At 34.4% G+C, this 12,611-nt stretch overlaps 1 protein-coding gene across 1 annotated transcript in view; it reads right to left on the bottom strand.

Annotated features, from left to right (window-relative positions):
* WDR17 (WD repeat domain 17) overlaps nucleotides 1-12,611 on the bottom strand; it is a 63,748-nt gene that overhangs the window by 22,216 nt on the left and 28,921 nt on the right. Inside the window, exons 5-12 of the mRNA XM_064510985.1 lie at nucleotides 10,566-10,817; nucleotides 9,763-9,885; nucleotides 9,234-9,421; nucleotides 7,572-7,740; nucleotides 6,145-6,236; nucleotides 4,869-4,951; nucleotides 3,868-3,954; nucleotides 1,735-1,899 (exon numbers count right to left, since the gene is read on the bottom strand). Coding sequence (XP_064367055.1) covers nucleotides 1,735-1,899; nucleotides 3,868-3,954; nucleotides 4,869-4,951; nucleotides 6,145-6,236; nucleotides 7,572-7,740; nucleotides 9,234-9,421; nucleotides 9,763-9,885; nucleotides 10,566-10,817 — 1,159 coding nt within the window. The remainder of the gene's footprint in view (nucleotides 1-1,734; nucleotides 1,900-3,867; nucleotides 3,955-4,868; nucleotides 4,952-6,144; nucleotides 6,237-7,571; nucleotides 7,741-9,233; nucleotides 9,422-9,762; nucleotides 9,886-10,565; nucleotides 10,818-12,611) is intronic.

Genomic DNA, 12,611 nt, shown 5'->3' with positions numbered 1-12,611 from the left:
TGCCCTTTATGTTTTAGGCAGTACGCCTAAGTTGGTTCATAAGAGCGAGAAACGAACCCATTCCCCACACAGTCTTTCAGAATCCCACATGCACCATTATCCGACATGTCAGTGAGGGAAAACAAGCTTGCCCATACACATGGATGCTTAATAAATTTGGCTGTTAGGACTCTTGAGGAGGAAAAATAAGAACAACGGAAAACTGTGACATGTGTCTTTCCTACGGCTTTAATAGCGCTCTCCTTTGAGCACAGTATTTGTCACATAGCACAAGCAGATGCCACACTACTTCTTAAAACTGTGAAACTCCTACCACAACTATACAAGTAATCAGGAAGAATTCATGTCACATTTTTTTGTTATTGTTTGTTCTCTATTAATCAAGCAAGTTTCTGACATTTCAATTTTCAGTAGCTGGTATTGCTGGGTACAAATAACCGAACAGACTACGGAATGGGAACATTAAAAAAAAGTTTCAGTTCCTTGAAAAGACTATTATAATTCGGGCTAAACTCTAATACATTATTAAAGCTCACTCATGATAGCAAAAAGACATGTATGTCCAACTTACTACTGTTTCACCAACCCTGTAAAAGGGTCATTTATGATGCAAGGTCCATCAAAGTAGAATCCACAAGTTAGAAGGCCAGTCTGTATATTTACATGTATATTGTTTTTTGTGCGACCCTCACATACTACTTTTTTGTACTGCATAAGCCTAGGTATTGAACAGGTCATTTGAAATAGTTCTGTGAGTTAGACTATGAACTGGAACGTTACAAAGTAAGTTAAACCAAAAAGATTGCTTGCTTTCTGTGCAACCTGAGACTAAGTTATTCAACGCTTCCCTTCCTTCCAAGTAAAAGTGAATGTATTCTGGGAAGGATTCTGGGAAGGATTCTGTAATCAAAACTTATTACACAGCCATTACTGATAAAATCAGAATATCTCATAAGCACACTGTATCACAGAATTTTTGATTCGTTACTTCTTGTTCATGTGAAACAGGATTTACAAGTAAAAATATCGTCAGGTTGGGCTCTCAAAGTAGAGTTGGTTTCTTTAATAAATCATCACACTATGAACTGAAAAAGACTTGGCTGGAAATCTGCAAATGTAGTCCTCTAATGAACGGTATTGGGGAAAGCAATAGGAGCCAATTCGCCAAACCTGTGGTCCTTCACAAAAGTATTTTGTATACTGTGCAGGGAAGTGGCTTGTAATCACAGAAAAATCCCTTTCCTCCTGCTTACTATAGGGCTGAGGCTCTGCCCCTCAAAAACTGTCATAAAAATGACACTAGAGGGATACCTGGAACCCATTAAAACCTCCACAGATTCTACTTGGTCATACTTTTGAAAGACATCCAACGAGACTTCAACTCTCACAACACATCTTTAGACGTAAAGTCAATATGTAGTATCATCCTTGTATCTTTCCCAGGAGTAACAGGTAGCAGTCACTTACTCCACTCTTAGGAAAGCATTTGAAAAGTTATATAGCAGTTGTGACAAATTTAGATAATTATCCTGCTGTCCAAACACAGTGTTAAGCTAACAGCAAAGCTCCAGCCTGACTCTGTACAAGACAAAGATTTCCACTATTGTATTATTCACAGACATAATGACAGCAGAGCTTTTGAAAATGCCAGCACTAGTACAACTAAAGATTTAAAATTTCTCTAATAGTTCAGTCTGAGGCCTAAAGTTTTTCTAATATTTCAGAAATACACACCCATCATCAGAGCCACTGCAGAGGATTCCTTCTCTCAGAGGAGACCACCGCACATGAAACACCTTTGCAGTATGCCCTGTAAAAACTTTCAGTGGCTGATCAGAGCTTGTTGCTAAGTAATAAACACGAACATTTTTATCCTCACAACCAGTAGCTATCATATCCCTGCACAATAAAAACAGTAAAATGGTTAGTCACTGGGATCATCAAAAACACTTAGCTTTCAACTCTAGAAACATAAGCATGATTCATATTTCGCAGTTTATTAAAAGATTAGCTTATTTTTGCTTCCCCTTTGTCTCTTTATGATGTAATGATTGATAACACAAGTAAATAACCTAAATCAGAAAAAAACTAATAAAGGTCTATTATGTGCAAAGGGGAATAATATTTGCATTGCAATCTGATCAAGCATTTCTGTATACAATGCACTCAGCACACAATTACTAATAGACTGATTAATGTATAATTATTTTCGACAAAAAGTTCTCATGTTGTCATTAGCAATTGTTTGCTAAATTAACATCTATCACAGCGTATTCAGCTCCCTGCTATCTTCAGTGTGGTAGTCATTACAAGCAAACTGATCTAAATCCCCCTTCCTGGTGGGGGAAGTCTGTTTTTTTTCTACGACTCTAATGTCCAGTATCTGTGAGTCAGCTTTCGGATACCAGATTCCCCTGCTATTCTTCCTCCTTAGCACAAACTCAGTTTAAAATCTTGGTGCAAAAATTGATATAAAAAAAAATCCACAAAATGTATTCAACTTTATACTTTTATTAAACCCAGAAAGTCAGATGATATTATATCTGCTGTTACTATTATGCTATCATTGTTGCATAGTATTAGAAAAAATACACTATTATTAAAAGATATGCTGAAATTTCAGTCTGTTCCTTTACCTTTTAGAATAAAGTCACAGTTTAAATCATTTTCCCACAGAATATATTATCAATTAGCAGTATACAATACACTTGACTCTGTTTAGTATAAGTATTTAAAGAAAAAAGTGTGTTCTTGTGGTCACACTTGAACATATTGTAAGTTAATTGTTCCTTTTTTTTAATCCTTGACATAATAGTAAGTCTGGGATGATATTTGTATTTGTTTTTACACACAGTTTTATTATGTATCATACATGTTATAATTTATTGAAATACAGATAGAAAAAAAATACAATGGAGAAAGAAATTAACCCTGCAGACTAGAAGTATATACTTAACACACAGGTTTCCATAATTTGCTTCTGCAGGTGAAGTAAGGTAGAGTGAAACAGAAGTGCATAATGAGGAGTGCCAGCCCCTTAAAGATTTAAAATAGCCAGTTCCTCTCACTTCTCTGTTAAACCTTCTTAGACACTACTAGGAAAAAATATAAGGAACCTCACCAAGAACTAAGTTAATAATCCTGAAAATTCAGGGAAGAGACAAGAAGAGGACCACCTTACCAGTTGTCAGAGATATCTGAAAAATCATCCACCCAATCCCAAGTATTAGAACTGGGTCAATAATTATTTACATAATTTTTCAAAATCTTATTTTGATAGATTCTATTTCTCATAAAACATTTTTAATCAGAAGCAGTACCTACATTGTAGTTGTGTTTTGCTAGAAATAATTACCTTCTGAGAGAGTGAGACCTACTGGCTCAGGCACAGCACTATGCTGACAAAACAACAATGATTTCAGGACCAAAGCTGGTATCTTTTTGTAATATACAGTGTACTGTTGGATGGCAGGCTATTCAAAGATAGCTCAGGGGATCCCTGAGCCACATGTCAGTGCACAGGATATATGTCTCAAGTCTTAGAAACAGATTACAGCAAACTTTCTTATACAGCTTTTCCCATTATATAAACAGAACCAGAGAATTATTCCCCCCCCCCCCCCCCCCTTCATAGTAAGCAGATAACCTCTTCTGCAAGTTAAGCAGCCCTTGTCCTACTCACCGCATTGCCACACTGGGCAATGAAATACACTATTGGGAATACAGAGCTGCTGCAAACATATCCTACTCTGAAACAGAAACAATTTCAGTGCTCTAGTATCACAGTAAATATCACATTCTAAAATAACTTTGTGTTACTTTATTGGGAATTCAATTAAATATTAAAGATAATTAATTTTTACTCACTTGTTGTTTTGACTCCAGTCACAGCCAAAAACTGCAGCTGGATGTTTGTACTTGTGAAGAACCTTGCCATCAATGGTTCGAATAATACTGAAACCAATTACAGTATATATTATGAGGAAAAAATTAGCATTTTGAGTAGGCTATCCAAAAGTCAAGTTTGATTCTATGCAAACAAGCCAGACTGCATTCCTACAGCCCCTCAATTACAGAGCTAATAATTCTCAAATTCTTCCTCTTTGTATACTTTTTTGCTAACTATATATTTCTCAATACATTTAATAGGACTTCAGACTACACAAAATATTCCTTCAGAGGGGTTATGAAGATGTACACTGTGGTAATCCCCTCCCTGAAGAGATCCTTCACAGGCCACAATTGAAATCATGGCTATATCTTTAACATACAAACAGATCTTTAGGGATTAAAAAAAATGGTTTTTGATTTATTATTTTCTAGAATATAAAATTAAAACTTTTTTCCTAGGTTTAGGTTGAAATAAAATGGGTAGCAAACGCAAGGAATGAACAAAGATTTTTAAAATATACTGGAAGACAATACATAAAAAATTATTCTTGGTGGGCATTTGGAGATCTTGCAAAAAACTATTATACTCCTAGAGTAATACAGTGGCAAATACTACATTGTTCTGCTAAAATAGTCCTTTCTAGTCCTTGAAATAACAAACTTCTTTTTTTTTTTTTAATTAAGATAAGTAAAGTTGGATAGCTTTTGACAAGTTTCCTCTGTGTCCAGAGATAAGAAACTTAAAAGAATATTCTTGGCAAAAAAAAAGAAACAAAACAACAAAACAACAAAAAAACAAAAAACAAAAAACCCCCCACCAACATTCAGTTTTGGTATCAAAGTCTTAAACACAATTCCTGTTTTTCCCTTTACTTTTTCTTAAAATCATGAATTTAATCATTGATGGTGCTGTCAAAAGTGACTGACTTGAGAGGTACATTTAGCTTTTTTTTATTTTTTATTTTTTTGAAACTCACCAAAATCCATCACTGCTGCAGGTTGCTATTCTTTTGGAATCTTTATGACTCCAGGCAATGCAGAAGATTCCATTCTTTCCATGCTTCAAAAAATGCAAAATACCTATCAATAAGAAATAATTCACCCCTTTTTCTCTTATCTACTGACTCATCTGTTTTATTATGTTTTCTTATGGGCTTTAGCCCTATTTCTCCCAGTAAAGTATACTGTATAAAAATACATTTAATGAGTCCCCCAAACAGCTGGGGATATATCAGTCCCAGTTTTCTGGACTTTTTGTCTAAGTATAGGGACAATAAAACTGCTATACTCTCCAGTATCCAAAAGACAAGACAAGACTGAGTTAAAAGGAAGAATGAGCAATCGATGACTATAAGAACCTGAAGCTTTAATACAGGTTAGTCAGTCGTCACTTACTTTACTTCCTAGGAATAAAGTTAGTTGGCATGAAAAAGTGCGGTAAGTGAAAACTTAGGTGGGATGTGGATCAGTACCAGTGTTGGAAAATAGATTTTTAATAGTACAAGGATCAAGTGCAAATTGCTAATTGATGTGTTAGAACTCAGGAAGTCCTGAATGTTTTTTCTGTTTTTGTTGAAGTTTTTTTTTTTTTTCCACCCTCTCTTCTTAAACTGCATCCTTTTTCCTCTGATGCAGAAACTGCCTCAGTTAACTTTGTCTGTCTAACCTATAGAGCCCCCATTAGGGCTATATACTGAGAATACACAGTAGAGTACAGAATACTGCAATATAGTGTTGCATAACTCCTTCTGCCAACACTAAGTTATGCTCCTGCTTCAGAACTTAAATGCTTACATAGATTCCAGGTACCCCAAGGCAGGGTTCTAAATGAGCCATACTGTTCAGTGTGCTGCTAAACGCAGCTTTATGGTCTAGACTTCAAAGTTTTGTTTGGGTCTTATGTTTGAAAATACAGATCATTTCACCATTTTACATTTTGATATCCAGCTTTGAATTCTATATTATCCATGCACCTTTACACATTTAAGAAAGAATCAGCTTCACTTTTGCTGTGTATTAGTAAAGGACTGATTTTAAGATCACAGAGAATGATGAAGCACTAGATGGTCTCATGTCACAAACCCAATCTGAGGAAGTGAAAAATACTTCATCTGCAACCACAGCATTCTTACTATATTTTTACATTATAGCACCTATTTAAAACATATTAACATTGATCCATCTTTATTTATTGGCACTAGAGGGAACCAGTAACTTGCAGTTAGTAGACCAAACAAAGTAAACTCATCTTACCTCACTGAACCGGGTGATCATTTTGCCTCTTGGGACATCCCAGATGAAGCCACCATTTCTGGATGTTGCACCTGCTATGCAGTTCAGATCTCCTTTAGAGAAAGACACTTATAAGTTCTCACAATGAATACAAGATCACAGGATCGTTTGACAAATATATTTCTACTTTTTAATTCAAGAAATGTAATATAAACAAAAGTCAGCAATGGCATATAGAATCAAATGCTGCAAATTGCTGCTTAAGTCACAAATATCAATTTAATCAAAACCTGATCTGTTTCGCATTCCTATTTTGAGTACAAAGGGCAATGTAAATGTTGACTCGTCGCAGAAAGTGCTCTCTCTGTTGCAATCCTTGCAGTAAAGGTAACAAGAATATAATGTTCATTTTGCATATTACTCTCTTAGAAACCAAAAAGGTATACTATATCAATGTCTCAAGCTTAAAGTAGCAGCAGTTATAGCATTTTCTTTTAAAGCTCCCTACATATTAAGATGGACTAGGAAGAATGCTACAGAATATATGAGAGTATTTTTTCTTAAATCTTACATCACTGCAGTGCCTGAGCACACCAAGAATGTACTTCAGTTTGTAATTACAATACTTCTAAAAGATGGGAAATATGAATGTATAACTCCATAGTGGGAACCTGAAACTGAATTCAAAACCCAAATCCAAATCCACCAGATCCTCCTCACCAGAGGGACCCTCAATCTCAATACAGCTATAATTTTGCTAAACAACTGTATAGCACAGAAAGGTAAGTTTCCACTGTAATTTTTCTACCGCACTTTAAAGGCAGAAAAGGGAATCTACACAGGTAGGAGGAATTTAACAAGAAACTCTACTTATCAACTATCAACATCAGTAACATTACGAGAAAAGTGCTCTCAAGCTCAGCTAACTGTTCCCAGTTGCAGTACAGTTTAAACAGCAAATTTCCCATTGACTTCAGAGACTGTTTTGCTGAGAAGGAAAAAACCCTTTGCAGAAAGGGCACTGTCTAGTCTAATGAAATAAAAGCAGAGCTCTTCTGTGATTTGAACCCTACACAAAGGAGGAATAGATTGAACTACACACCTCTGTTCCAGATTTTCAGTGCAATATGGAATCTGAATTCCGTGAATCAGCTGTCTCCCATGCAAAGACAACCTCATTGGGGTAATGTAATGCTAGGAAGGCTCTAGAGAGTTTCTTCACTCACTTCTCAGTCTTCTGACTCACTACAGAGCATATAGATTATCCTCACAAAGGTAAGCCTCAATCACTTCTGAAGAAGTAAATTCCACAGCTTTTACATATATTACTTCAGTTACGTTTAAACCTAATAGGATATCCTAGGATTTAAAACTAATAATTTTATACCACGAGTTGTTGTTAACCAGTGCTAATTCAAATTTTTAGACCTAAAGTAAAATATTCTTACCTGGAGCCCAAGAAAGGGAATAAATAACCCCCTCATTACCAGGAGATGTGTAGACTGCTGTTAAAGTATTTATGTCCCAAACTTTTATTGTGCCATCAAATGAAGCTGTAGCAAGAAGATCAGGGTTATCAGGTTTGAATTTACAATCAAAGATGGTCTCAACATGTCCCTTAAATGAAAAAAAATAAAGGGAATTAGTATCACGATCTATGTCTTCTCTGATATGAAAAGCCTTCTAACACCATGACCAAATTGCTCAAAATCTTTTACTAATAGTTAGTAAATTAAAAATCAAACTAGAAATAACATCTGCATTTGTCCTGAGCCATGAAGGACTAATATCATAAATTCACACAGCTAAATTCCACTAACTCAGATTAGTCTTTTAAACTTTCAGGATCTTAAAAAAACCATTTTTATTATGTTTAATTTCATTCAGAAGTCCAACTTTAAATCAAACTCTAAAATAGACTATATTATAACCTATCAGACCAGTTATGAGTTCCAACAAACCCTTATGTTATGGCTAATCAGTCAAAATTAAAAGGCATATAATAACCTGGATTATAACACTCCTCCCTTTCTCAGAGCATTGTTAACAACAGTTCTGCACTACACCAGGAAAAAAAATCTGTCCAGAAGCAACAGGATGATGCAACATCAGGGACCCATTGAGTTGCTACAAAAATATAATTTAAAAACATTAAGCTAGAAGAACACAAGAAAAAAAAATTAAAATAGAATTAAATTTGTCCTTTAGGTAAAATGCATCTGACTGAAAAAATTAAGCTTTGTATGTTGACTGTTATGACTCATGTTCTGTAACAAATTTCCTGATGTTCCACTGAGTTTTCTGTGTTCTAAATAAAGTCAGTCTACACTCCATTGTAATTTAAAAACCAGGCCTTTAGAACTTGCACATCTCAACTGCTTGCTTTCTAAAGCATGCTCTTGTGGAATTAAACTAGACAAATACATGAAAAACAGATCTACGTAAGGATTTTTTTTTTTAAAGCATCAGTTGTTTTTCAGAAACAAAATCCATACAAATAGAATGGCAACCACCAGCCTCTATTCAAACACATATTAGAATACACCCAAAATTACTGAAGCTTTTCAAGGAAAAAGGGATGGAGAAAGAGGAGAAAGAGAAATCCTCAAGAATAACCAGTGGAGTGGGGGTGTACAGCCTGCAGAGAAGAGGCTCACCTAATATGTGATAGACTGAGCTTTGAACTTGTGCTTCAGAGAAGATCTGATTATTGTTTCTTGTCATCTTAAGCTGAGTGACCTGAGGTATCTTCTCTCTCATTTGACTAGAACTTGCATTCTAGACAACAGAAAACCCTCTAGATAAAATTTCGTGGGGGGAGGGGGGAAGTAATGAAATTAAAAATTCAGTTAAAAAAAAAGCTGTATTTCTGGATGAAAATATTGTCAGAATACTTCCAACAGGATTCAGTTTTTTGCAATAAGGAATTACTTCTAACACGTGAAAACTATCATTTGGGTTCCTAGAAATTTACTCTTTTTAATAAACAGAAACTGCTTTCATTTTACAGTGCTATGAAGACTATCCTCTAGTTTTTGTTGTTACAAGAAGCTGTATAAACCAAACATAAGTGTACCATTCCAAAGTTTAGAGACAGAAACAAGACATACCAAATCTCTAAGAAAATCCCATTTTTTGGCTCCCATGTCATAAAGCCCCACTCCACCATCCATGAAACAACAGACAGCGTGACCAGGAGGAAGAGAAAATGCTTGGTTTTGGGTTAAAGTTGGAGGAGGAACTGCCTCACTTGTCGAGGATGTATGATGATTTTTAATAGGAGATTGTGATGAAAATGCTTAATAAAATAAAGCAAAACACATAAACACATCATTTTTATGTTTTCATTTAACAAAAAATATAAACTATAATGAGGAAATTGCTTTGTACTCCAGTGAGGCTAAAACCAACGAAGTGAAGACTTCCTATATTAAGCCTGGCCCTCTACAGAAGGCCCTTAGAATGAGCTTGATCCTCTCCACATGCACTTGTCTAAATATCCACTGGCACCAGATGGCAATTTGTTTAATTAAGGAATACAACATTACAGAGGTTCTGACTTGGATATATCAAGATTCATAAACAATATTTTCTTAACTTGCATCCATTACTATGAATGATGATCAAAATCACACTTACACTTTTTTTGGGGAGGAGAACTTAGCACATGCAAACCATGGAAACCAGTTTTCTTCAATTTAAAATTATCTATAGGTGTTGTACGTGAAACATTCCAAATACGCAACACACCAACCTGAGAATCTGAGATTTAAGAAACACAAAGCCGAAAAGTTAACTAAGTTTTATTACACTCTTTTTTCCATACATGGGGGCAGGTAGTTTAAAGACTGATTTAAGCACAAATACAGTAATGAATTAAATTTATAATCTTAAAAATAATTTTATAGGCAGGCATTATCATCTTCATGGTAATATCACTATTAACAACAAATAATTATTAACATTAACTAGAGTTCAGTAGATAAACTCTATGGAATCTCTCTCACTGTAAAATACTCTCACAGTCCTACTTTCTAATTTATTAGTTCTCCAGTCTGGACTCTAATCTCCTCTATGATGCATTAAAAACCAGGAAACAAAGTAGGGAAGCAAGAAGTAACAACCACTAGTACAATGCATGCTTGTCCCTCTTCTCAGACTAACTCTAACACATGCTGCTAAAGTACACACAAGGAAAACATTGTTTAGTATAAAACAAAAAAGTTCAAGGTCATTTGTTTGTGCGGCCAACAAACATAGAACATGTCAAAATCGCTCAGAGTAATTTTCTATTTTTTCCCCCAGTTTTATGTATTTTTTCTACAATAAAATAAAGCATATATATTTTTATTGGTGGAAATGTTAAGATACAGAAAGATTAAATTTGAAGACTTAGTGCTATATTCATATCCTTTCCATAAATTAGGAAATAAAAGGCTTACCTCCAGTTATAAACATTCCAGGTGCACTAGAAACCCAGGCTAAACACTGAACTGATGCTGCTGCACTGGGAAAATTAAAAGTTGTGATACAGGTCAGAGATTCAGAATCAACTAGTCGGATACCATTATGTAAGTTAGCAACAAGAAGGTAGTCAGTTGACAGAGGATCCCACTCCAGCGCTGTAACCGGATCCTCCTCATCTGTCCCTTCAAGAGACTCTGGTCTTAAGACATGCTTCTGGCTTTTAGAACCTTTAAAAACAAAAGAAAACAGATTATATCAAAATAAAAATCAAAATTTTTTTTTTCAGTAGTCACAAGGTTTGTAAGCATCAATGTTGTCTCTGGCAGGCAGACCATTCACATCTCTCCCCAAAGTGCTTAGTAGTCTGTTGAACTGACAGCCTCAGAGAAATTAATGAAGGTGACTTTGCTGTATTTGACTCAAAAAGCAGTTCTGACTCCACCAGAGATTACTTTCTTTTTAATACAACAGAAAATAGAAATAGCTTTAGGTTTATTAATGCAAATTTGTATTAATGAAAAAATACGTTATTATATATACTATCCCATGAGTGTAGGTGCGCAGCATGTAGCCCAAGATACAAGTTATTTAAGTATAAGTAACTTGCATGAAACTATAAATATAGGCAAAATAAAAGCAATATGAACTAGAGAAGAGGGAAAAAAAATCATAATAATCAAAGCAGTTAATTTGTTTTGCAAACAGTTATGAACAATTGATTTTAGATTTTTTTTCAAAATTAAGCATGTAATTATGACAGAATTTAAAGCCAGAAGAGGCCATTAAATATCTAATCTCACATTTACATAACAGAAGACATATTTCACTGCATGACCCATATTACCATGACCCACAATTTTTAAATCATGTTTATTTTCTACTTTTGTGTTTTTATGGAGAGTTGGCACTTAGTTTTATAAGACAGGGTAGAGTCCAAATGAATAAATAACTGTGGAGACCTGTGGTTTTGAAGCTGTGATTTTCTTTTAAAAAATTAATTTTGGACCATATTTGTAGAAGTAATGAATTTACACCTACCATGATTTTTTTTTCTTTCAATTTTGACAATGAGGAATATAATTAGTTTGCCACATTTTGACAAATGCCAAGACCTGTTTCACTTAATGAAAGATGTAGAACAAAACCTATTCCTATTAGTACATAAAATACTTTGGAAAAATTTTTGTTCACTTGGGAACATTCATTCTTAATACTAAAATAACTCACTCACTGTAATTTTCTGGAGAATATGCTTATTGATGCATATTATATTTGAGGCAACTTTATAAAACAATTACCAGAAAGACAGGGAATAACAAATTAAGACTCTGCTACAATTAACAGCTGCATTAACTGATATAAGTGTCTTAATTTCTTCATTCCACTTATGTTTGCATAAAATACAAGTGCCAAGGGGCAAGATTTTTCCCGTCTTCTTTTCAAGGAAGAGGAGTAAGCTTTAAGGATACTTAGGAGCTTGCCAGATGACAGGTGTAATCCAATTTAAACATTCAAAGGTAAATATTGGGGAAGGGAGGTTATTTACTGTTAAAAAAGGATTTAATTTTTTTTTGAAAATAAAAATGAAATGGCCTTAAAACAAATGAATGAAATATTGTCTAATTTTGATGTCTCACTAGAAATAGAAAACACTGGTTTATGCATAATTCAGACAAACCTTGTCTGAAAGGGAAATCATGGGGTTTTTTTTGAGAACTTGTTCGGCAAAATATCAGAATGATTTCTCATTTTTCTTCCCCTCACAAATTCTTTAGATTTTCTTAATCACTGACATTTTATTGCATTTTTTAAGTTTTCTTTTATATCTAGTAGACTCTTATTACACCCCTTGTGAGCTACATGTGGTAGAATTCCTGAAAGACAGACTTTTTGATTCTGTAATACTTAAAGATTCTGATTTGCAAAAGGGATTAGTTTACAATTCTAAGAATTTTTGTCCAGCAGTTTATTCACCAATTTTAGCTGATCTGAAATTATTGGCAATGTCTTCCTGAAATCAC

This window comes from Dromaius novaehollandiae, chromosome 4 (genome assembly GCF_036370855.1).
Source record: "Dromaius novaehollandiae isolate bDroNov1 chromosome 4, bDroNov1.hap1, whole genome shotgun sequence".
Taxonomy (NCBI): Eukaryota; Metazoa; Chordata; class Aves; order Casuariiformes; family Dromaiidae; genus Dromaius; species Dromaius novaehollandiae.
This window is presented reverse-complemented; position numbering and strand designations above follow the sequence as displayed.